The sequence below is a fragment of the Cylas formicarius genome, unplaced genomic scaffold (assembly GCF_029955315.1).
Source record: "Cylas formicarius isolate icCylForm1 unplaced genomic scaffold, icCylForm1.1 PGA_scaffold_6__28_contigs__length_40554024, whole genome shotgun sequence".
NCBI classification, from domain to species: Eukaryota; Metazoa; Arthropoda; class Insecta; order Coleoptera; family Brentidae; genus Cylas; species Cylas formicarius.
Genome location: NW_026844347.1, coordinates 4740976 through 4766670, shown reverse-complemented (window position 1 = coordinate 4766670; position 25695 = coordinate 4740976). Strand labels below are relative to the sequence as shown.

The window sequence follows — 25695 nt, the reverse complement described above, 5'->3', positions numbered from 1 at the left end:
GTTTTAAACGAATATTAGAAAAATATTTAAGGGCTGTAATAAAAAATCATTATATTTTATAAAAAATAAATTAATTTTTATAAAAAAATTCATTATTATATATTTTTCTGTGGGTTTTATTTACTATAAGTATTTTCTCCATTATTTAGTTTTTTTAGAAAAAAATCTTATAGGCTTGCGATATACATATATATAACTACAAAAAATGATCTAGTTAGGTGGCCATAAAACTATCAACATTGATTTCGCTACCCACAGCAAGTTAAAGTCGTGACGTTTTTGTAGTGTTCGTTTTTTTTTGCCAAGTTTTTTCGTCACATCATTTTCACAATGAATACGAGTTATATTGCTAATATTTCGAAATCTACAGAGCGCCGTATATAATGAAATCAACGGAAAATATATAAGGTAAGCCGTCAGTCCGAGAAAAATTCAAAACATGTCAGAAACGGACTTAGGTATATATCTATCTATTTAAAATAAGAAAATTGCTAAATATTTACGAAAATACAAAAACACTGTATAATAATACAATATTTTACAAATGAATTCAACTTTTGTCTTTAAGCTTTTTTGATATTTTTTACACATTCTGAAATAACGTATCATTCCATAACAAACGGGTCACCCCGAACATATTAATACACAAATAATTTATTTAATGACATTTAGGCGGAAAATATGCCTACACGTTCTCACATACCTTGCGTGTTACTCCCAATGTGAAATATAAAATTAGTGTTAAATAGAGCGCAATATTCTTATAATAACCACATAAGCAAAACCGAGAGAATAGTAACCGGATCTTTAAGTAATAATTAATTACATTTTTAGGTCACATTTGAGAAAATGAATTTAACGGAAAGAGTGTGTCGTATTTATCTGTGAAGACCAGTGATGACATCTTGATAATTTATTGATAATTAATGTTTTTTCTAAATCTACGAATGGTATATTAATTAATCAATATCACTAAATACAGAATATCTAAAAGTGCAAATGTCTAATTCAGTATCACCATTGCATTTAAAAAGTTGTTAAAGACAATTGTAGCAGGTCAATGTCCGTTCGAAAAATGTTCAAAATATTACTTATTTCTTATTTCTGAATTCTGATCCTCCCAATTGAAATATTTTTTTCTTGGAACTTAAAAGCAGTGAAGAAACCAAGTACTTAAACTAAATGGGGTAAATAAATTCACTCGATTGTTTCGCATTTCAAACAGCACTGACAGTATTTGTTTACATTTTGAGATTTAGCAGAATATTTTCTGATATTTTTTAACTCCATTTATTTTTCATTCGACTTTAAAAAAATGTATCTAGGCGGCTTTTCGTCATTTCCGTTCAAAGAGAGAGAAATTATCATATTGGATATCAAACTCTCAACCTTTAAAAGTTTACCAAATTCTAGCCATCTGAGACAAAAAACTTATCATCTTAACCAAGTAAACATAGCCGGCGAAGCGGAAGCAAAAACGTTCATCTTAGCCGAAATAATACTTCTTAACATGTATAACATTGTTCTATAGGGAGCTCCGACGTACTACTAATCGAGAAGTACAGAACTTTCAAGAAAAAAAAAAGATAGCACATTCATGAATATGGTGTTGAAGATCAATAAAATAGAAAGGCTTAAAAGGCCAGTGGGTTAGAAGGTGGAGAAACCCTAAAGATATTATTACCGACCATAAGTGCAAATGTGCATAAAAAAGAACTTGAAAGACAAAAGCATGCAATAATAATGCATCAAAACAAATACCGCTGGTTGCATCTGAATATTTGTTACAATTATATTAAATGCTAACTTATATATTTATGTGAACCTTTTCATTTATAAATTCAAATGTGGCCAAAATTCATCATTAGATTAATAGATACCGACATCGTCGGTCGTTGATTTATACCCAAGTTCATACGGACAGAATATGGAAAAATTATTGTATTAAATTATAATATTTTATAATTAAAATTTAATTGAAATAACTTAGACATTTATTGCGAAAAAATTGTTGACGGGAAACAATACCGATTCTGAAAACAATTTCTGAAAAAGCTTTTTATTTCAGGTGACATGTTACCGCGAAAACCTTGAATATCTAATTACGATATTTCTTATCTTGATGAAATGTTCGCAATATAACTTATCTATTAAACATTTAACATTAAAAATTTAATTAACACCATAAATAACTCCAGGAAAATATTGCATCCAAGTAAAGTACCTAACTAACCAAAACTAACTAGGGCCATGACAGTTACAAAGTCATAAAGGAAGTAAACACTTACGTCGAATTCCTCGCACCACACGTAGAATATCTTGATACTGCTTAATGTCTTCCCTTCTGGGAGGGTTATAGTCACCCCTTCCTTCCTGTATCTCCTGATCACTTCTCCGTTGTTATTTTCATCCCTTAATCTGAATCCCCGGCTGTCGGCGGTTTTATAGGTACTGGCATAGAAATAGGCCGCTGAAATATGGCAGTGAATATATATCTGATATTACGACAGGTAGATATTTTACATTTCTAGTTAATTTAATGTGATACTATAAACATGTAAGTTGCTTTTATTTTAGCCTGACAATGGGGAGATATATCAATCCTTTGAATTCCTGAACGCATTGCGAGATAAATTTTCTAGAAAACAGAATTAGAATAGTTGGTAACCACGAAGGTTTTTCCACAATTTTTTGAAATAAAGTTTCAAATTTTCAGAGAACGCTATTACTTCTGGCACGTAAAGGAAATTCGACCGGTATATTTTAGTCAGCTGCTATTTTTGGGTCATCATCGAATGCAAGTTGAGGATTTCTGCTTTTGTTTCATATTGATAGTAAACGAAATGCTATGTTATTTTTAACAATATTATTGTATTAGTTATCTATAGAAAAATCGATTTTTTACACCGTGGATACCCTGTCTATTTTTGGATCATTGAAAAGAACATTAAAATTTTCTTTCCAAAAATATTGATATTTTGGCAATTCCACCTTGCCAAATTTTGTCTGTAAAGGCATGTTATATTTTAACAATCAACGCGAAAGCCGTACTCGGTTACATTTTCCTAGGAACCATTTGACCCATTCTTTTTTTCTGGTACTGTGTGTACGTGTGGACTGTACTTTTTTTAAGCTTTTGCTAGTCTTGTTAGGGCCTTTGACTTTTATGTTGAGGTTGTAATAGTATATTATGCATCAAGTGAGTGCTTAATAAACGAGTGATTTAAAAAGTTTGCATAGTATACTTTTTCTACGACCGTTAGTTTTTGGGTACAATTTTGCAAAACAACACAAATACATTCACTGGCATGACCGTCAGAATTGACAAACGTCAAAATTCCCAAACCGGTTCGGTAATATTCCGCAAACGTCCGTGGGAAACGAAACTAATTTGGTGTGACACGTTCCGCTCGCTATATCGATGTATCATTGGGTATTTTACAGAAGGGAGTAGAAAAAAATATTTTTTTCTACTCCCGTCTGTAAAATACCTTTTACCACGTCAGTTTTGTTTCCCATGAATCCGAGACATTTCCGGGATTTTACCCCACGGATTTATTTCCCACGCTTTGAATTTTGATGTTTGTCAATTCTGACGGTCATGTCAGTGAATGTATTCGTGTTGATTTGCGAAAATGTACCCAAAAACTAACGGTCTTACAAGAAGTATAGTGTGCAACACGTTCGGTAAACTTTTTAACTCACTCGTTTATTAAAAACTCGTGAGTGAAATTGCATTTACCGCACTTGTTGCATAATATACTATTAACAGGTATTTAAAAATATTATATTAAAATTATTAAATTTAGAGTAACATAATGGCGGGGAACTGTTTTTAAAGAAACACAAAATTTTCTGTAAAAAAAGTGAGCGCTTTTTTAAAACACTATATAACTGAAACAGTAGGTGGGCGGTGTTTCCATTAAATGGTTAAAAGTGTCCAAATAAATCAATATCCTCTTTTTATAATCATAATCAGCCGACTCTACGGTTGTGTATTATACGTCAGCTTCCCTAGTAAACATGTGTAAAATATTGCTTAGTTAAACTTATATCAAGGAAGCTGAAATTTGGTGAAGAGATTGTTTCGGTTAGTTTATTATTAAATTTTATTAAAAAAACGGTGAGTTTTTCACGGTTGAAAAGTGGTCAGCCTGCTACCAGTTACAGATCAAGCACAGGCACGTTATACATTTCATTGCATCAGCTGAGCATCCCTCTTAAATTTGAAAACATTTTTCATATAACTTAATAACTACTCTATAAAGTTCTCGATTTTTTGGATTTTGTTATTTATTAATTTTTATTCTTACATAATACATATATAAGAACGCAAAAAGGTTGTAATAATAAAAAGGTGTAATAACTTGTGATTGCCAGCTGGGCACTTCTCCTCCACGAATAAACTCGGCGAACTGTTTTTAAAAATAAAACTAATGAAGTTATCGTTCAACCAAATTTCAACTTTCTTTTGTATTTGTATCTTCCACATATTTACGTTGCAAAATGACATAATACACCACTGTACAGTTCGTTGAGTATACACAATGCAATTAATATCATATAAGAAAAGTAAAGCCTTTTGGATATTGCTTTTTTTTTAATAATTATTGTACATGTGTGTGTGGCCGTCATGGTTACCCCCGCCCCAAATGTGCCAGCTTACGTTTACTTTCATTTTTAAGAATACTCAATGAACTATAGGAAAAAATGTTACTTTCTAGCTATTGGTCATTAAAAATCTAGCTGGCTCACTTGCTATTTGAGATTTAGCTTATTCAATTATCAAAAGCTGGTTAGTTTGATTTTACCTGTTTCTATACCTCGATGGGTGCCCCACAATTAAAAAAAATGATTCTGATTTGAAAATGAAACTAATAGAATTTGTTAAATTATTCAAAAAAACTCTTAACCAACAATAATAAATCTTCGATAAATTAAAATAAGCAAATTAACAAAAATATATAATCGCAAGACTATACTTTAGCGGAACTACGAGTCATTTTAATTTTTCTAATTTTTAGTAATTATGCTATTTCCATAACACCGATAGAAAGGATGAAAATTATAACCTAAGGAATAATAGGTAATGTATGGTTATTTATCAATTTAATAGTTAAATAGTTTTAGGAAAGGGTTAATTTATTAATTTGAAACAGATCGCAAAAATCGGGAAACCACCAGCAATAACGTGTGTGTTTTTAATAGTTTATTTTAAATTTTTAAATGTAGCGACTTGTCAGGTCATCTTTGTTTTAACTCGCGGTGAATTTCGTTAAAATGAAATTTACCCGATCCTTATATCGGTAGGGTAAACTTGACTATGCTATCGGCAACTTATACAATAATAGTAGCAGGTTCCATAATCTTCAGTTACGGGATGTAAAAGCGTTCTTACGACAGGAAAGGTAAAATGGGAACACGAAACCCGCACATAATGGCGGATCAGAAAGAAAAAGATTGATGGAGTTAACAGCGTATACCGGCTTTCTATAAGAACTGTGCCACGCGGCGATGTTATCTGCGCGTATTTTTTTCGACGTACTATTAAATTCAAAACCAGTTATTAAAAAAAAATCGTTTTCTTTGTATTTTATTTGATAGTATTATAATTATCTCGGAGTGGTGAGTTATTTGCATATCGGGTCAATCAAGCAGAATCGGATAGGACGGAAATCCTAACCAGTTATTTGCAAATTATTATCAGATGACCTAGTTTTGTAAACTTTTGTCGGTTTTATTCTCTCCAAAAATGTCGTCAATTATTTCATGTGCAAGATTTGATTTACTGGTGCTTTTTATCGTCTAATAAAATATGGAGGAGTTTCATGAGTTTATTTGTGACTCTGCAATGTTTTTAACTCGTAATATCTTGTCACGGTTTCATTGTATTAATAAAAATACAGTTGCACTTATTGTTTAGATGGCACATTCTCGTAAGTACAATTCACTTAGTGTCCTGATAAACTTACATTCGGCAAATAATACTTCGGGTATTCGGAAAATCGTTGTAGCGCTTTAGGCCCACAATCTGATGTTTTCGATGCCCCTTAAAACTAACAAAAATCAATCCATTATCAATCATTGAAGGTTCAAGCTATTATAAGAGGGGATGTAAATGGTTTTTTTTGGCAGTTGCTCAACAAATAGTATTTTTAAGGTTTTATTTTTAATTCGAATAGGAAAATACCTAATACAAATAATAGTTAAACAATCGACAGAAGTGTACGTATATTACAAGATTCGATAGTATTTTAAAGCATAGGGAGAATGTTTCTGTATCTGTGTGGGGCGTTAATAGGTTTGGAAAGCCTTGCAACGTTGTGTTGCCAGGTGTAGATTATCCTGCAGTTTTATGTAATTAATTATTGCCTTTGAAGCCAACTTGAAAGGTTTTTCTTCTTTCGTCTGCAAACTGCAACACACTCCATTATGCTTTACTTTGTGACAAAAATAAAGGCCACAAACCACCACTAGTTTTAGGTTTGACATAAAGAATGTTCATAAACCATTATTTAATATAAACCATTATTTCTCGCCTAAAAACTCCTGCACTTGAACGTTTATTACAGCCAGTAATAATCGCACCTCCGTTAGGGATAAATACAGTCGAATGAATTCGTAATATAATTTAATTAGTCCCACTTACACCACTATTCATTGAATAATTAATTTTCCCACGGTGGAACATTACTAAATTACATATTCGCGATCACTCTTTTATTCGGCATATATTTATCTTGAATTATTTCAAATAATGACTTTAAAATTATAACTTAACTCGATATTAGTCACCTTGTACAAGATTGAATAGAAAATCTCCCTTATTAAAGAGTTGCCAACTTTGTTTTTGATAATTCACAAAGACCCCAGCACAAAATTAACAAAAATCCTTACGTAAATATTTTGTGAAAAAAATTACATATACTTGTGTCATAAGAAAAATTTGAACAGATTCGTTTAATGAAATGGAGAAAAACTGATGTCAAAGACCTTTTTTTGATATTCGGACCAACCATAGATTCAATGTACTACATACATATGTTTTGAAGAGGTTTCCATTTTAGTGGTATTACCAAAGTAACTTTAGAAATGGTAACGTAAAATCTAAAAGTTATAATTAAAATAAATTCGTTTTGTATTACGGTCTTGGAGATTTGTGACACTTTTTCATGCTTTTATTTTATTTGTTAATATTGCAGTCTTAAAAAAACTGTAAAATTTTTATTCCTGTTTTTGCACTATGTTATTTGAGTTTTGTACCATAGGATTCTATTGGTGTTTCTTGCAAAGGTGTTATTGATTTATTACATTTTCTTTAATATTGGTATTACGTACAATTCCTTGGATTAACCTTTAAAGTTTTGAGTCAATTAATTCAGTTCTTAACTTATCAATGTTATCAGGTTAAGTACGGGAGAGCGCAATCATCTGTTGTACTTACATCCCACCTGGATGCAATTACTCAACGACAGCGTTTCTGAGTGGCATGGCGAAACATGAAAAAACTCTACTTGAGAGTTCCGTCCGCGGTAATCATATAAAAAATAATATTAACAGGATATTGCAAATTTACACGAATTTACACGAAAATGCCAATCGTAAAGCTACAGAATTCCTCTGGTCTGTGTCATGCGTTAAGTTCCTTAATCCCCCAAACAAAAGAATATATCATTTTAATAAAGCTAATTTTAACGATATAAATACCTATCTATCAGAAATAGACTGGAATCGGACTCTGACAGGTGATCATGTGGACTCAATGACAGATCAATTTTGCAACATAATAGACAGAATCGTTCAACAAAATGTGCCAATTCGCAAGATTTTTTTAGTTTTTTTTTTATTTTAGTTTTGGTAAGTTTTTAGTTTTAAAACAATATCAGCAATAAAAGAAAAAACAAATTTCATAAAAAATGCCAAGCTACGTATGATCGGTTCCATGAATTACGAACCGTATCAAAGCAAATGATCAGATTCGACTATAATAAATATACTGCAAGGATAGACACCAACATTTTGGAAAACTCAAAAAAAATTGTAATTTTATTGGAAGTAGAAGAAAAAACAATGTCTCAATTCCCTACACAGTAAAGCATAACCAAACTCTCGTAAAGGGCGCCAAAAATTTTGCCGAAGCGTTTGCGTATTCTTTTAAAAGTGTGTACATTAAATCAAACACAATTCTTATGCAAGACTTGAAATTGAACAATAATAAAAGGAAAAAGAACGAGTTTTCGTGTAATAAAATCACAGAAGTATGTCAAAACTTAAATCTAGACAAATGTCCAGGACCGGATGGCATACCACCTGTTTTTATTAAACAATGCCCACATAATTTAACAAGTCACTTGTGTCTGGCACATTCCCGCGACGTTGGAAAGTAAGTGAAATTATTCCAAATTTTAAAAGCGGCGATAGAGAGGATGTTAAGAACTATAGGCCTATAAGCAAGTTGTGTGCCTTTGGCAAAATTCTAGAGAAACTCATGTATGACACTATTTTTCTCGGTATAAAAAATAAAATAATCCAAGAACAACATAGTGTTTTTCCAAGGAGGTCTCTCGAAACAAACTTACTGAGTTTCTCTGAATTTGTTACTAGGTCATTTGACAGTGAAGAACAGGTTGACGTAGTCTACATCGACTTTAGTAAGGCATTCGACAAGATAGACCACCAAATATTGTCGACTAGGCTTGCAGAGGTCGGGGTTGAGGCCGAAATGGTTAGATTGTCCAGCAATTATCTTAGTGATAGAAAAGGAAGAGTGACAGTCGATGGATATAAATCGGAGTTTTTTGACATCATCTTGGTCGTTTGTTTTTTATAAACATATTTCATAATTCAATACAAAAATGTTTCAAACATTGTGAAATACCGCTCTTCGCCGACAACTTGATAATATACACCAAGATCGAAACCTCCGATGACTGTCTAAATCTCCAAGAAAACTTTCTGCGCTTGGAACAATACTCTCAAAATAATCATCTATTTCTTGAATCCGCCAAATAAAGGATATTCTTCATCATAAACGTAAAAAAAATAAACTCAACATACAATATTAATAACACCAACTTAGAGCGAGTGACGGAGATTAGAGATCTGGGGGTAACGCTGGACGAAAAGTGAACTTTTAAGACTCATATGGATAGAGTAATAATCGAATCGAATAAAATGATCGGTTTCATGAAAAAAAAAAACTCAATAGATTTTAAAAATCCCACATCTCTGCTTTTGTTCATAGTAAACTTTCGTTCGCTTCAGTCATTTGGAATCCTAATTACAACATCCACATCACTAGTTTGGAACGAGTACAAAACAGATTTTTAACTAACATTAACATTGAAAATCACAACTACAAGCATATTAGATCAAAATTTAAAATTCTAACTCTCCAAAACAAAAGAACACAAACAGACCTGTTAATCCTCCACGAAATTTTAAACGATCAAGTTGACTCTCCTTACCTCTAACGCATCCGAAAAGATATGCTTCTATTGTTATTGAAACTTTTGGGCGTATAATGCGCTCTAAATAATTTCAATTAAATGTACCGGGTCAATTACGAATGTACTTCTAATTAGTTGGCTAGTAACCACTTACCTGGTCCCTGGCCGTCGTATGTAAAGTCCTTAATGTGCAAAGTTCGTCCGTCGACCGCGTAGACTTCTCCCGAAACTCCGTGGTGAAGTTCGGAAAGTTTACCCAGGAACTTCCCCAAATACTGAGCTCCGTTACCGCTACCTGTAATCAGAACAACAACCCCGTAAGTACATTTAAGTAAATGTCAAACGGATTGCTCATTGAGTTGAACGGGATCGATTTAACAGAATCTATTTTTATCATATTTACTCAAGGGCATGTTAATTGGCCACCTTCGTTTTATTCCCTGTGTTTACCTGTGTAAGTAATACTCTTGTAGCCGGAAGAGTGTGTCGAGTGGATGGATGACCTACATACGATTTCTGTGAACTGTGGAGTGGAGTACTTGTGATATTTCTGGGGCACTTTTTAAAATTAGTTTTATTAATGCACAGGTTGTTTCAAACTTGCTTAAAGTAAAAGATTTGCATTCTTCATTTCTAATTTTTAAGGGTTTGTAAATTATAAGAGGTTTGCCAAAAAAAATATATTTTTATTACATTATTCAGACACTTATATACATATTTGTTTTATACAAGCGAAATCAGAAGCCATTATAATTAAATCACTATCTCGCTGTGTATTTTTGTACGTTGTATGTTTTTTAGAATAGATGGTATAGAGTGTATTTAGAGTACAGAAATATAAGATAATAGAAAAAAAATGCACTGACAATAATCGAAATCTCTATCAACTTTAATTGAGATTATGTTTAAAGTAGTTTTTGAACCAGAATTCTTGGCAAATAAAGTTCGCTCGTCGTTAATTAACTTTAGCTTCGCTACTTAAGAGAGGAAATATGTGCAAACCTCTCGTCCTTTTGAATGGTTCCTAATTTAAGTTTAAGTTTATTCTGCAATGTTTTTGGTTCTGCTGCAAATTCTGTTAATTTGCTTAGCGATTTGGGAAGGAATTACATGGAATGACTCTTATCTTATGTGCTTCGTCCATTATCAGCTTTCTAAAGTGCTAAACAAGTGTAGGTAATTTGAAAGATCAGTTCTTGGTCATTTTCTTAAACTTTAATATGAAATACCTGGAACAACAAATTTAGGTTACATCCAACAAAACAACTACGTTTTGACCCAAGTATTATACTACCAAAAGCCAATTTTGATTTAATTTGCACTTTTGGGACAACTCGTTTAATATGCTAATAATTTAAAAAGATGTTATTTTTCCATGTATCCGTGTATAATCTGTTGGCAATATTCCGGGTTGCGGATGAATAAAACTAGAAAATTGTTTAACTTTTCTTAATTAACGAACAAACAACATATTTGACAGGATGAGCTGCTGTTAATTAGAAATTTAAGATTATCGTATTGAGTAAATGAATATTTAAATCACCAACGAATTAAATGAAAATGTCTCCAACAAATATTCTAAATATTTAACTAATATATTTGGTGTTTGCCTTGGCAGCGACGCGAGTGCGACGTCTTGAAAACTAATGATCCAGAAGTTCTACAATAAGAGATTGTGGGCTTTGAATTCTAAATGCACGACCTTTTGTTAATTTCAATATAAAACTCGCATTCTGCAGTGCATAAAATTTTCCGCATTTTCTCACTCGTTAATAAAAGCAAACATTCTCTTCTCATAAAGAGAATACGTCGTCACGCCTAGTGCTCTCGGCGTAATTGTTTTTTTACTGGTTCGTTATTTATTGTTTTACAGCATCCCATAAAGGTGTTCCTCGTCTGATAAAAAATTATTTTACAATTAACTTAAATTAAAATTTAACTGTATGAACATAAAAAGCAGTTCTTTGTTTATTTGTTAATCGTTAAACTGGCGCTAAATCAAAACCTCTAGAACAAAGGTGAAGAACGTGCTTCTGTCAGTATCATAAACACATACCACAAAAGTAATAAAAAGAGAATAATTAAAAAGAATAATCGCAATAGCACTTTATTTAAAAAATTGAACAAATTGAGTTACGACCTATATATATGTTTCTCTCTTTTTCTGTGTTAGCAAGGATCAGCTGAAAAAAGACGTGATGAATATCGGATATTTATTTATATTAAAATAAATTACTTTATATTGTATGGTTTTATGTATGTACCTGTTTGGTTTGTGTCATATTGGGGTAGAATGAACAATTACTCGAAAAAAAAAGTTGAATCGAAAGTAAGGTTAAATAAAATTTTCCTCTACCCAGCGTCAGAAAATGAGTTAATCCGGTAGCTCACTCATTGTGTCGCTGGTGAATGCAGTTCAGATCAGAGATATATAAGCAAGCAATGTTGGAGTTATCGGAACGATATACCGTTTTTACAACATTTTATGGTTATGATTTCGGAATAAGTTTAACACCCGCCTGCTGTAAAGCAGAAGCGACCATTTTTTTCAGCAAGTGTACCACAAGCCAGGGCCGTATTTGAGATGTTATATTAATTCATATTAGTGTGCTTTTTATAAATCTTCCTAAAACAGTCCATACTTGAGGTAGCTCGACTTCAAGTAGAATTTGCCCATTAGATATGTTGATTAAAAACACATTGGAAAGCTTAAACTGATTTGCAATTTAAGGGTTTAACATTTAAAATACAAAATTTTATGTAGATAATTGATTTGTAATGGATGATTTCCAGTTTCCTATTGGTTGGTTTGTGGGGGTTGGTGAAGTCGGAGTATGCTGTCGGTTTTATGAAACAGTATTTTTTGAATTTGATTTTTCACTGCATAATCGAGGAATCTTACCTTCAGCTTTCAGCATTTATATGTACGAAGTACCGAAGTACGGTTCTGGAACGTCATTGTGGAATTGCGAATCTATTTATTGAGGGTTACAAAGAGAAGAAGCGAACCAGGTCTGAGGTTAGAACTTCATAAAAATTTAAAACATTAAATAAATTATGTCTTAAAAACGATATATCGTTTAGAGAACTCTAATATGATGCAAATATATTGACGGTCTGAGTGCCAGTGTATACCGAATAATATTTTTATGTATTTAAAATATGCTAATACTTCATTAAACGTTACCCACGAAATAACAAATAGTTGTTTTTTTAACAATATACCTAGAAAATTTTTGCTTAGAAGCAATTTTTAAAACCATTTTTGAAACCTTTCGGAAATATTTACGATTTGTTTCAGTAGTGTTTCAAGACATTGAGTTAACAGTTTCGACAAGTTTTAAATGTTAAATAAAAACATGACACAAAGTTTGCAAGTCCGGACGTTTTTCGGAAACGGACGTGTTTATTTCTTGTTTCTGGTACTATTGAAGATCATTTTCAGAAATTCCTCAAAATTAGATGGCGTCATCCGAAGAAAATTTCGTCACTACCATCTTCCAGTTTTAAATTTGCCATTCAATTTTGCCCGCAATAGAAACCTTCTGTCGCCAACGTCTAGGTTTTTTTTGCCTTACAAGTAAAATACATATAACTCGCACAAATTCCTGCGGTTTCCGTTCGACATTTTCTATGGTGTAAACACGAAACAATGTTTCAAAGTTATTTCAAAAGCGTTTTAAATACATTTAAAAATAGTTGAAAAAGTTTAGAAAAAGTTTCCATATTTTGATTCGAGGTCTGTACTAGGCCTAAGAAAATATCTTTTTTTAACATGACAACGCAAATGTAAGGTTATAACCATGATTTCAGGTGCGTGTTGTAACGACTTTTCCACAGTGAAATTATTATTATTTGGCACGAGAATTGACAAGCGTCATAATTCAACCCGTGCGGTAAAATCTCTGCTTCCAAACCCGTGCGGTAATATCGCGGAAATGGCTGAAGGGGTTTCCATCCGCGGGACAAGAAACTCACGTGGCAAAGTGATGCTTTCTGCATGCTAGATCGGTGTATAATTAGGAATTTAACAGAAGGGAGTAGAAAAAGGTGTTTTTGGATATTGCTATTACAAAGACTGATAGCAAAAATGTCGCAATACTGTGAAGTTTGCAAATAACTTGGCGGTTTGAATTCCGAAATCCAATTTCACGTGTACGTCCTGTTTCATAGTAGGATCTACTTATTTTCTTTTTTGTGTATTTGCGTATTGCGTATATTGTGTCTTTTTTGTGTATGTTCTCTCAAAGATTTCCAAAGCACCCTCAAAGGTATCGGATGTAATTTGCATTATCTTTAAAAGTGTGTTAAGTTTGTTTATATATATTATATAACTATGAAAAAATTGATATTGATACATTATAATCTCACACGACATTGATTAACCCTACGTGATTACCATAGCAATTAGGAAACAACAATTTTATGAATGACTTATGAAGTGTTCTTAAGTTCAGCGCCTCTGTTTCCCACATTTACTAGAAAATCCAGTTTTTTAATAGTATATTATGCGACATGTGTGGTAAACGGCATTTGAGTTACGAGTTTATCTGACGCCAGCTGAGTGAGTGTTTAATAAACGAGTGACTTAAAAGTTTACCGAACGTGTTACATACTATACTTTTTCTACGACAGTTAGTTTTTGGGTACATTTTCGCAAAACAACATGAACACATTCTCTGACATGACCGTCAGAATTGACAAACGTTAAAATTCAAGGCGTGGGAAATATCTGCGAAAACATTCGATTGCTCCCAAATTTGTGCGGTAAAAGTGGATCGGATTCATGGGAAACGAAACTGACGTGGTAAAGTGACGTTTCCCGCACGCTAGATCGGTGGGTAATTAGGTATTTTACCGACGGGAGTAGAAAATAGTATATTATGCAACAAGTGCGGTCAGCTGCATTTGACTCAAGAGTTTATTTGACACGAGCGAGTGTTTAATAAACGAGTGAGTTAAAAAGTTTACCGAACGTGTTGCATACTATACTTTTTCTACGACCGTTAGTTTTTGCGTACATTTTCGGAAAACACGAATACATTCACTGACATGACTGTCAGAATTGACAAACGTCAAAATTCAAAGCGTGGGAAATATCTCCGAAAACATCCGATTGCTCCCAAACCCGTGCGGTAAAATCCCGGAAATGTCCGAAGTGGCTCGGATTCGTGGGAAACGAAACTGACGTGGTAAAGTGACGCGGACCGCACGCTAGATCGGCGCGTAATTAGGTATTTTACAGGCGGGAATAGAAAAAAATATTTTTGTGTGTAGTTTGGCGGTTGTTTGTTATTTTATTAATCAGTGTGACTTCTTTCGGAATGATATACAACTCTTCATATATCGCAGTCTAAATACACATTTAGTTAATAATCTATTAAACATTAATGAGTACATCCATTTCTCGAAAGATTTAATTGATGCTGTTTGGGTGTCTTCTCTATTAATATTAATAATATATTACTAGTAATCTAGAGTAGAGTATTCTTTTAATAGAATACTTGGCCTTGTGAATTAGGAATTTCTAATTAAAAATCTAATAAGAATAGAAGTTGAAATTTTTAGGTATGCCGGATTAAAGTATTTGAAAATTGTTATTTTGAGTTTAATGAATAGTGTTTGGAATCTATAAAGCATCGTTTTACCGATCTTAAATAATAAAAAAAAACGTTATATTTTATGGCTAATGCGTGGCACAAGAAATGGCAATGCCTTCATTTTTACGGCAAAACTTTTCTCCGATGTTGAAATTGGTTTACATTTCTTTTTATATCGCATCTCGAGACGTTTATTGCCCCTCTTTAGTTACATAAACATGGGTCGACGAAAGGACCCGTATCCCTTTTCTTTCTATTTGTACTTTCGGCAGTTTTCCTCTAAAGGATATTGAAAAGTTTCGCCCCCGAGGGCGCATTAAATGAATTTAAATTGGCCGGTTGGTCCAGTAGTCGCCCTAGGGAGGGCACGTTGACAGTTTCAGGCTAGAGATACTTTGCCTGTAAGGCTAGAAACCAAAAACTGATAGAAAATCAAATAAATAAATAAATGGTACTTGATTATTACATCTTAGATAAATTGCTGCAATGGAAAAACATAACATGTTTTAATCACGACGTTGTTTAGGCACGAGTTGAGTTTGTATATTGCTGTTGTTAATTTTTTTCAGAACTTTAGAATTAATATCTGGTCGCTTGTATTAGCATAATGATATGTAGGTACTGTTACAACCTGGTTGTGACCTTGCTTACTTTAAGCACATCTTCCTGCATCTGTACATTCTTAACTCTATACAATGTGGTGCATTAAATTGCAAATGGGAATTTTGTTTAATATTTAAAAAGTTACAATCGCCACGGTATGTTGGGTACTTCTGGTAGCACTTACTACTGTGATAAGGCAAAATAAATTATATTTGGTTGTCAAGATAAAGAAAATTAGAATGAACAAGCAAACTTGGCGATCTTTTAACCATCCCAGAAGAATATCCCAAAAATGTTCTATGGGTTTTACGTTCAGCCTGCTTAAAGCTCAATATTATGTTCTTCAGGATGAGTCACCAGTGTGGAGTTGGGCTACAGTGCAGGGTTTCGCGTTGAAGAAGAACGTTTAGACCTTCTTCCGCAGAAAATGGAATGACAAAAAGTTTCAGAATGTCTTGTAAATATCCGTGAACATTTAGACCATAATGGAGCCCAGCTCGAAAGGGATAATTTTTCCAAAAAAGCTTGCAGTTATCGCCCATCTTTATGCCTTCATTCTCATGCTGCATCATTATGTGCAAGTACATATTTTCCATAGGATTTCTTGCAAGATTTTACGGCGTTCTATGGGCTCACAGGTTAAATGGACCCTTCACAACTCTAACTTTGTTTCGTATATCAAATTCCTGATGTTTATTATTTGCAGTATGAGTGGGTATTGGTTTTCGTTTAGTGGCAAAATAAGTATCAGAAAGATTTCTTGCTGTGTGGGAGGGATTTTGCAGTGTTGGTCTTACTAAATTGCGGCGTTGTTATCCTTATGTACCAATGAATGCATTTTTGAAGGTTTCAGACAATACTTCTAAACAAAGTCGTAGTTGCCACTATTTTATTTTGCCTTTGAGCCATGTTCCTTCAAAAGTGTCAGACTAAAATAGTATATATCTTTTTTAATATGTTTTTGGACCTTTTACAAAAAACTTAAATAAATGCGAGAATTTTTTAAACTTTACTTTTTATTTTTTAAAATAATACGGATACTTTCGTCTTGATCATATTTCGCTTTTTTTTATTGTTGAATACGCAGTCCTAAACAAGTTACCGAATATGCCAAAGTTTTTAATGGAACAAGTTTGAAGTCGGAAATCGATCATTTGGAGGGTCATTGCAAATATACATTCAAAGAAATCTATTAAATTCCACCCAAAAATACAATATTAAGTAAAAAAGAACATTTTAGTAATATTTTGTTGAATATGCCTGAAAACGTATCCATTGGTGTAGATCATGAAAATTTTAGGGTCGGTCGAAGTTGATGCTCTCTTTAGCGAGTTACTCACAGGCACATGTTAGTGCGATAATTGATTCAAATTTAAAGTTGCTTACTTTGTTACGTTGTTTTATGTCCTACTTTGAAAATACGATATGTGGATTCGCATAAAGCAATGGGACGAATTTCCGAGAAACATACTTTCGGGGAAGGTTTTCCGTATCCTTTGTCCTAGGCGACACGAAACATCCACACAAACCGCGAATTAATTCCCGAAATTTAGCGTTCGGGAGTTGCAAACTCGCACGTTTTTATCTGCAACACCGATGAATTTCGTCGGCTCGCATTGCAGTTTCAAATAAAGCCAAACGAGCATAGTCGAGGACGTCCGTCCGAAAATTTAAGCGCTTCTCTCCATAGTTGGTTTGCACGAGTTTTATTATGCACAGCGAAGTATTTGCCAGTCATTTCGTACTTATTAAATTCATTTGCTTAGCGAGGGTCGTGTCATCCGGTGTGACCTTTATTCGAAACCTGCGGTGCAGTACTCTCAAAAATCTCACTACTCTCAAATTGGGACTTGAAAGGGTCGGGCTTTTGCGAGTCTTATTAAATATAAGGGTGCTATAGTTGAAAACCTTTCTCTATCAAATAACAACCCTACCAATCTCCAGTTTTGATGTTATGAAATTTTCTGCTCTTAACCAGTTTCATTTCAAGGAAGTGCGCAGGTTCCAGTCCAATTACAGGTTTTTGTGAAATAATGCTTTATCAAAGAAACTGAGTTTTTTTCTTTAAATATTTTGCCAGTTTTTGTCAGCTGAGGTTAATTAGTTCTAAGGAATAAACGGCCATCGGGTTTGGCCGGTAAAATATTTTTTCTACTCCCGTTTGTAAAATGCCTAATTACACACCGATCTAGCGTGCGGGAAGCGTCACTTTACCACTTCAGTTTCGTTTTCCACGGATCTGAGCTACTTCGGACATTCCTGGTATTTTACCGCACGGGATTGGGAGCAATCGGATGTTTTCGGAGATATTTTCCACGCCTTGAATTGTGACGGTCATGTCAGTGAATGTATTCGTGTTGTTTTGGTAAAATGTACCCAAAAAATAACGGTCGTAGAAAACGTATAGCATGCAACACGTTCCGTAAACCTATTTTATTTAAGTCACTCGTGAGTCAATAATATATTAATATTATAATATACTAATATCGTTAACCAACAAAACAAATCTAGATCTCGGTCTATACAAAAAAGAAAAACGAATATCCCAAAGTAAAATGTCCCTAACCGCATATTTTGGATTCAAAATTGATACGTAAAACAAAAATATAATAGTCAACATGAAGAACTGGCAACGTTGCGTCCAGTGTCCTAGGTTCTGTACACGTATGTTCCGAGCTTGTCTGTAAGACTTGTGTATAGTGTGTAGTGCGGTGTATAGTATAGATCTATATTTTACATTTAAAGTTTTGATGATGTTAGCTATGACAAGGCTTTGTGGCTATGATAAACTAACCGGTCGTTTACGGGAATATTTGTCAATGTCAAAAACCTCTCATGTCATTTTCCAAGTTTCTTTTTGGTTTCTGGTATTCCGGTTTGTACTAAATACTAATCAAGTTTTGTGAATTATTATTTATAACGTTGAATTTTGGCATTTTGCAAATAATGAATTAAATGCCAAATTAATTAAAATTTTCAAATTGATGGTAATAGAAAAACAAAATTGTCTTTCTATTTTTAGAATTCTCGTACAACACTTATTATAAATGATACAATTTAAACGAACACAGGTTGCGAACACATGTAAAAAAATGTGTTCTGCATTATCTCGTAGACTAAAATGGCTACCGAGAAACACTTTCTAATTGCTTAATATTTGAAATATACTTTCAAGATTTGTGGATAAACGTATAATTGTAGACACGAATGTACCATCAACCGCATCTTCTGAATTTAAACGTTTATTTATTACCTAACTAACTATTCATATCTATCCGACGAAAATGCTTTTGCATCGTTTTCTCTTTATATCAAATGTAAATTATATTGTAATGTAATTCAGATATAATAAAATTGCATAATATGGTTAAATGCGACATTTAATCATGAAAATGCCAGTGTGAATAATTAAGCGATTAAAATCGACATTTTAATTGTAGTAAAGCATGTGAAGTTACAAGCTGATGCGACAGACTTGTATCACAGATTTTGAAAATTTCAAAAAAGGGCTAGATTTTCAAATTTAATCCGCGTTGGCTATTTGACAAGGATGGATGTGGACATCATCGTATGTAAATAGGTGATCTAATTTAAAGTTCTTATGTTGTTACCTATGCGAAATCATTTTCAAGGTGTCAAATATTCGCGATCACAAATTTAGAATTTGAAGACCATAGATTTACACAACTTGGGTGTTATAAAGGCGATCTTGATTTTTTTAAATGATTAGTCACCTTTTCATCCCTCAGAGTATGATAATAACCAACATAACCGCATATGGGGCGAAATGTTTATGATGGCCTAATTTTTTTGACCGTGGGCGGTAAAAGTCGATGGTGAGCGATGTAAGCGCATGGTAACCGATAATTTCTTTTGCAAAATCGACGATGTTCAACAATTTGACAAACAGCGACTACAACAATGACTGTTTATGTAAAAAGTGCTTGTACTTGTAAACTTTTTGAAACTTATACCGTCATGGAAGCGAAGATAAGGCTCTGATTTAAACGGACATCATTTTATGGTTTTGGATCATAAACCAAAAATCGTTTGACCTAATGGATAGTTAAGAAAATAAGACATATTTTTATTAAACCTTTTGTAACTACCTGATTTCAGGTTATTCTTCATTAACGAAACGAAGATAATTGCATAAATTTGTTTGAGATGTCTTTTGTTTCGCAACTGATGGCGGTTCCAATTTGTCGAGATTGCGAATACGGCAACTTTATTGTTCGTAATTTTCAATTCCGATGTCTGTCGGTTTTATCGAAATCCTCAGAGTAGAGTGGCGGAATTAAATTGTAAACAGCTTTGGTATTTATTAGATTGATCAATTTTTCAAAAACAGTCACAATAAGGCAAGGCGCACATCGAGAGGCATGCGGCGCAGCGCAGCACGCGTTGCATTTTTGTATAATCCGCAGGGCATATTAAGTCACTCGATTTAATATTTTTAAGTGGAGCAACTTAATTTATACATTGCGAGCATCGATAATACTAATACGCGCGCGCTTACATCATCAGACGTTTAATATAAGAAGCAATATTTGTCTGTATATTCTACAGAATAGACGATGACCTTGACCTTGAACATGTATGTCGATTGTGTAGACAGGTATTTTTAATTTTTGTGAAAAATGTAGGTAGAACTATTTTGTCTTTCGGCAGACTCTGCTTCTGCTCAGAAGAAATTTTCTGCTCCAGAAAACTTTCTGGAACCAGTTTTTGTAATTATAAAAAGGCCACAGTGCAAACTGTGGTTGAAAGAAAATTATTTTGTTTTTTAGCAGGTATCAATTTAAGTCATGCCCAAACTTATATTGTGTAAATTCTCCATTGCGGAAGATCATTTCAATTTTGGAAACTTTTGTGAAACGATCATAAACTCTTTATTTGAATATTCACCAATATCCAGCAACAGGAATTAAGTCAACATGACATTAGTCTTCGAGTATATAAAATAATAAATAAATAATATGAAACAGACCTCTTCAACCTGAAATGGCGACTTCTTAGAAATAGCGATTTTTGATTTTTGCCTAAACTATACCAAATGTTTATTTCCCGGGTTCATTCTATGCGAATTATTTTGAATTGAAATGCAAATTTTGGAAATGAAAATACATATCTGCGTCGGTTGTTGATTAATCGAACTTGCTGTTGGCTTCATCAGAGCTTAGCCGAAACTGCTGTTGGCTGAAGAAGCCAAAGAAACTGCGTAAGGTCAACCAATTCGATTTATCAACAACGGATGCAAAAGGAATTCATAATATTTGTAAATAGTAATAGCCTGTGAGAGTTTCTTTGAAAAAAATTATCCTGCGACTTTTGATGTCTTTTAATGCCCGTTTTACAGATCATTTTTTCAACTGTTTCTCCTTTATTTATGAAAAACATATACATGCCTAAATTTTATAAAACCGTAATTTCGTTTATTTGAACATTTTACTGGTTTACTGTCTCTGAAGTGTCAAAAACAACGTCTACCCAGTAAATACAATACAATTTCATTTTAAAATTTTTAAAGAAATCAAAAAGAGCGGGAATTTGTTTTTTAATTTAATTTAAACTTTAACAATCATTGTAAAATAAGAAAAATATTTTTTTTAGAATATTATTTACAAAAAAAAAGCAGTGTCTGGTTTATCGCCCTTTATTTCCAGTAAAATTTTCGTCTCGTATATTTTCTGAGACAAGGTAGCGGCCCCTGATAAACGGGCCACCCTATACAACCATCTAAATTATCAAATTGGTGCCTCGTTAGTTTATCAGCTCTTCGCGGATTCATAAAGTGAAAGTATGTTAGCTTCTACGCCCGTCTTTCGAACTTTTAAATTGGGTAAATATGTTTATTGCGCCGATGTTTTGTTGCTGGGTAATAATAATAAAGACAAGTGCTCTTGATGGATTTCGTAATGCCGTTTTTTGTATGCTTAGAGGTTTGAAATTACGCTATTCGCACATGCATTAACGTTGTTGTCGCAACGGTATATCGCGAGTTGCCAACCATTAATATAATTATTGCCCATAGCAAATGGTTTTGGTATTTATTACTTTGACACTTCGGGTAAGTTCTCTATATAACAGGATCATCCCATCCAGCCACCACAATCTTTTTTTTTCTACTTCCTATTCTAAATATCCAATTATGCAGCGATGAGGTGTAAGCTTTTATCCGCCACTTTTGACATTTCTGGTACTTTCGCCACAGGTGTACCCAAAAAGTATAGATCGTGGAAAGAAACACATTCCTAATCTTTTTCAGGAACTCTATTGGTGTATGACTTTTTATTATTTTCTACTATTCATTAGCACTTAGAAATGCATCAGTTTTTTTGTTTGAAGCGTCTGAATGTCTTGAACCGTACAAAGCATTACCCTGAAAACCTTGTAACGTTTGATTCATTGATTTGATTTTGATTCACGTTATCTCTCAGGAACTAATAGTCATAAGGAAATAAACAACGACAATAAAACACTACTGTCATTCTTATAATAATTAATTCTTGCATTAATCACAGCAACAACAATGATAATAATTTAGTTTTCAACGGTTTCAGCTCTTTATTGGTAGGCTATTTTTATTTACATTTTATTTTAATTGATCGGACCCCAAGGATATCGAGGTGGTTGCTTTAGCGTTTTTTTCTACAATTTTAATAATACAAATCGGACATAGGATCGTTGCTAGTCATTACGATTGCGATGTGAAATGGATATTTGTTAATTTCTTTAACAACATTTATCTTGTTAAAGTTTATTATGGCAAAAATAAGGGTGTTCAGAAATTATTGCGCCAAATTTTTATGGGTATTCTACGTCGAACATTAGCCCCAGTGTCTTATATAAACATATGTCTGGAAACACTGTTTTTTGCATTTGCACTTGCATTTTGCACACTCATTGGAAATGAAATTATTTTTAAAGAAAAAATGATGCACCAAAATTATGATTAAAATTAAAACAAAAAAAATTAAACTTTGGGTTTTTAGTGTTTATCATTTTTATTATTATTTCTTAGGAAAAAAGTCAGGAGATCATATTCGTTAAAAATTGAATAAAGATTTGGCAATTAATAATTATTTTAGAAAAAAATGGTTATGGTCAATAGTTTATTTTTAAAATAATTATTTCACATCAAAAAATGTGTTTCGCTGCTTGATAATATATAAGATAATATATAATAAATAAGATCTTTTTGTTCAACAAACATGTGATCGTAAACGCTTCGTGACCGACCCGCAGAATTGAATATTTTCTGAACAAAACAGAAAGCAAATTTTGTATTTTAGAATGCATTAGTGACTTACCACAGAAAGTTTAAGTGAGAAAGAACAGATTAAAAATATTTTTCCGTGTCACGGAAGCTAAGCTTTAATTTGATCTAAACGCCTTAAAAGCTGCAAAGAAAAAACTCAAAAAAACACTCTGTAGATGTGCGACGAAACGTTTGTGGATACATGCTTTAAGAAAAAAGAAACGTATTATTTGAAAGAAAAATTATACCCCTAAAATCTTGTTGCTGAACTTTGAAAAACCCATACAGGGTGTATCACGTTATTTTAGAGGAATTTTGAAAATAACTTGTATTCTCAGTCTTTTACTGTCTTTTTTGAGACTCCTTACTACTACGAAAAAAACGTTTTGCTGCAAAAAATGTCCTTTAATGATAAAAAAATGTGTGTGAAATATAATTTAAAACAATTCTTTTTTTAACTTTAACAGAGTTTATCGACAAAAACCTGTCTAACGTGTACAAATACGTTTGACTATTATTCTTTTCAACTGAATTTATTGAAAGTAGATGTTCCGTTGCACGAAACGATGGTCCACATTTTGGTTGGTTAGTTTTTCCTTGAAAATTCTGGAACATTTTTAATTTAAACTTCGAAACTAGATCTTCTGTGTTAAATTGCATTAATAAAATATTAGGATATAATTTAGGATAAGTTATTAACAGATCTAGTTCTGATAAAGAAAAACTGTTTGTGGTCTCAGATTGGATGACGATACTTTTTTAAAATTGAATTCGTTCTTTTAAATTAATTGCTATAAATATGTGACCGTTTAAAACACGTGTTTGAAGACGAACATTTATATTTTATTTATCACCATTTGGGGCTTTGAACTTATTTACTTTGAAATCAAGCTTCCTTAAAAGGATTCCGAAATTACTCGGTGTAATTAAACCAGATGTTGAACTTAAATGTCGCCGTGTCGTAGAATCCTGTCATTTATCAAAAATTTTGTACACAATACTCAGTATTGCGTACGAAAGAGCGTTAATCACTGAATACTGCGCAATTTAATGTAATCGCGTCCATTAAAATGCAATCAAAATTGTTTTATCGTAACAGATTACGTTTAATGAAACTATGCAGCGGACACAAGAATTTAAAATTTAAAATTACTTTGAAGAAAACTGATACCTAGAGAAATATCATTTTTGTTTAGGTTAGTTTTGAGATGCTATAAAAAATATGAAACATATTAATTTAAAAACGCTGTCACTGTATAATAAAGTAGTTGCTGAATGTTTAAACTTGGAACTCTCTAAATATTCTTTTGGCACCTAATTCCTCTATGAATTTTTTATTCCGCGACTAAATAACATTATTTGTGCGCAGAAGATAAGCGTTAAAATATGCTAGAACATGTATTACGTTGTCTTTATTAAACATTACATAATTAATGAAATCACATTTTAATAGTCCAAACTTCTTGTTCATTGATTCTAAATCAAAATTCGTTGAATTTTTGTATATTCTTGCTAAAATTTGACCGTATTGTCCATGAAAAATTCATCAAGTATATATTTCCCCCATTAAATGCTTGTGACCACTTTCACGGTATAGGTATGAATAATAACAATTTCATATCCACCTAAGGCAAATATGCCAAATAATAAAATTCATGATGATAACATATATTTGAAAAAATGAAACTTTCATTATCTTGTCTATATAAAACTGTTGCACGGAACCTCCCTAAACTTTAGCTAAAATTAAACAAAAATATAGAAACAAAAAATATGGAAAATACTTAATTGATCGATAACCACTCCAGAAAGGTATAGGGATGTATTACACGGAAATAACAAGAAATTGAAAATTCAATAATATACAGGGTCTCTGATTTAAAACATCAAAGTTGATTAGAACGGTCCTAAGTCTTGTTCACTATAAATTGCTTATCTGTGATTCCCTGTCAATCGTCCTATATAATTTATTTTGGTCTATAATAATTTGGATCCAAAATCATGTACCACAAAAATTTAACTTCTGATTGCCAGTTTGGATTAAATATTTGTTTATAAAATTTAGGTCAAAACCAATTGAAAATTGCCAAAGTAATTTATTACACTCACCGAAACAGGCAGCAATAGCAACTATAACGTAGGCCCTGATCCCGGTCATGCTGTCGTCGTGTTTAATGCTCACTATACGAACTCACTAGAAACACTGCCAAGTCCTGCTTGAAAACCTTTCACTTTAAATCTCGCACATTTGATTGAAACGTCGACGTACTGTTACGAACGCGACCAAGAAGACCGGTTGTACCCCACTGCCCCCATCTTGATTCGATAGTGAAATGAGTTGAAAAGCTATAATCTTTTTATTCGAAGGCAAATGTTTTTTTCACCAATGCAAGATTTTATGGCTAAAGTATATCGCTTGAAGTGGCAATGGCGTTGTTATATTAAGAAAGAGAATAATATATCTTATTATTGAGATAATAATCCCAGTTTCAAGTTTTAAACTGGTAATCTAAATGAGCCCCATTTTATGTGTAAGCGCTTTATTTTTGGTTCTAATAATAAATAACAGATTAAGATTTAAAAAAAATAAAAGCTAGAGGTACAAAATTATCCAATGTTTTTCAAATAGCCAGAAAAAATACGCAAAAGAAATTGCCGCTTTATCATTTTGTCACTCTACAAAATAGAAAATATCGTTGTTGTGAGTTGGGTGATTTTTAAAATGTCCACTTTAGTTTTTTTTTTCGTGAAAGCCATTTCATTTTTTCTAAAGAATTTTTAC

General features: G+C 32.7%; 1 protein-coding gene across 2 annotated transcripts in view; it reads right to left on the bottom strand.

Annotated features, from left to right (window-relative positions):
* The window catches only part of LOC132703020 (protein Skeletor, isoforms B/C), a 40842-nt gene extending 15659 nt beyond the window's left edge, over window positions 1–25183 (bottom strand). Inside the window, exons 1-3 of one of the 2 annotated variants that reach the window (XM_060672031.1) lie at window positions 25023–25183; window positions 9604–9744; window positions 2289–2470 (exon numbers count right to left, since the gene is read on the bottom strand). In XM_060672031.1, the coding sequence (XP_060528014.1) occupies window positions 2289–2470; window positions 9604–9744; window positions 25023–25071 (372 nt within the window). In that variant the 5' untranslated portion in view covers window positions 25072–25183. The remainder of the gene's footprint in view (window positions 1–2288; window positions 2471–9603; window positions 9745–25022) is intronic. The other variant, XM_060672030.1, reaches the window with a different exon arrangement.
* Between the last annotated feature and the right edge of the window lie 512 nt (window positions 25184–25695).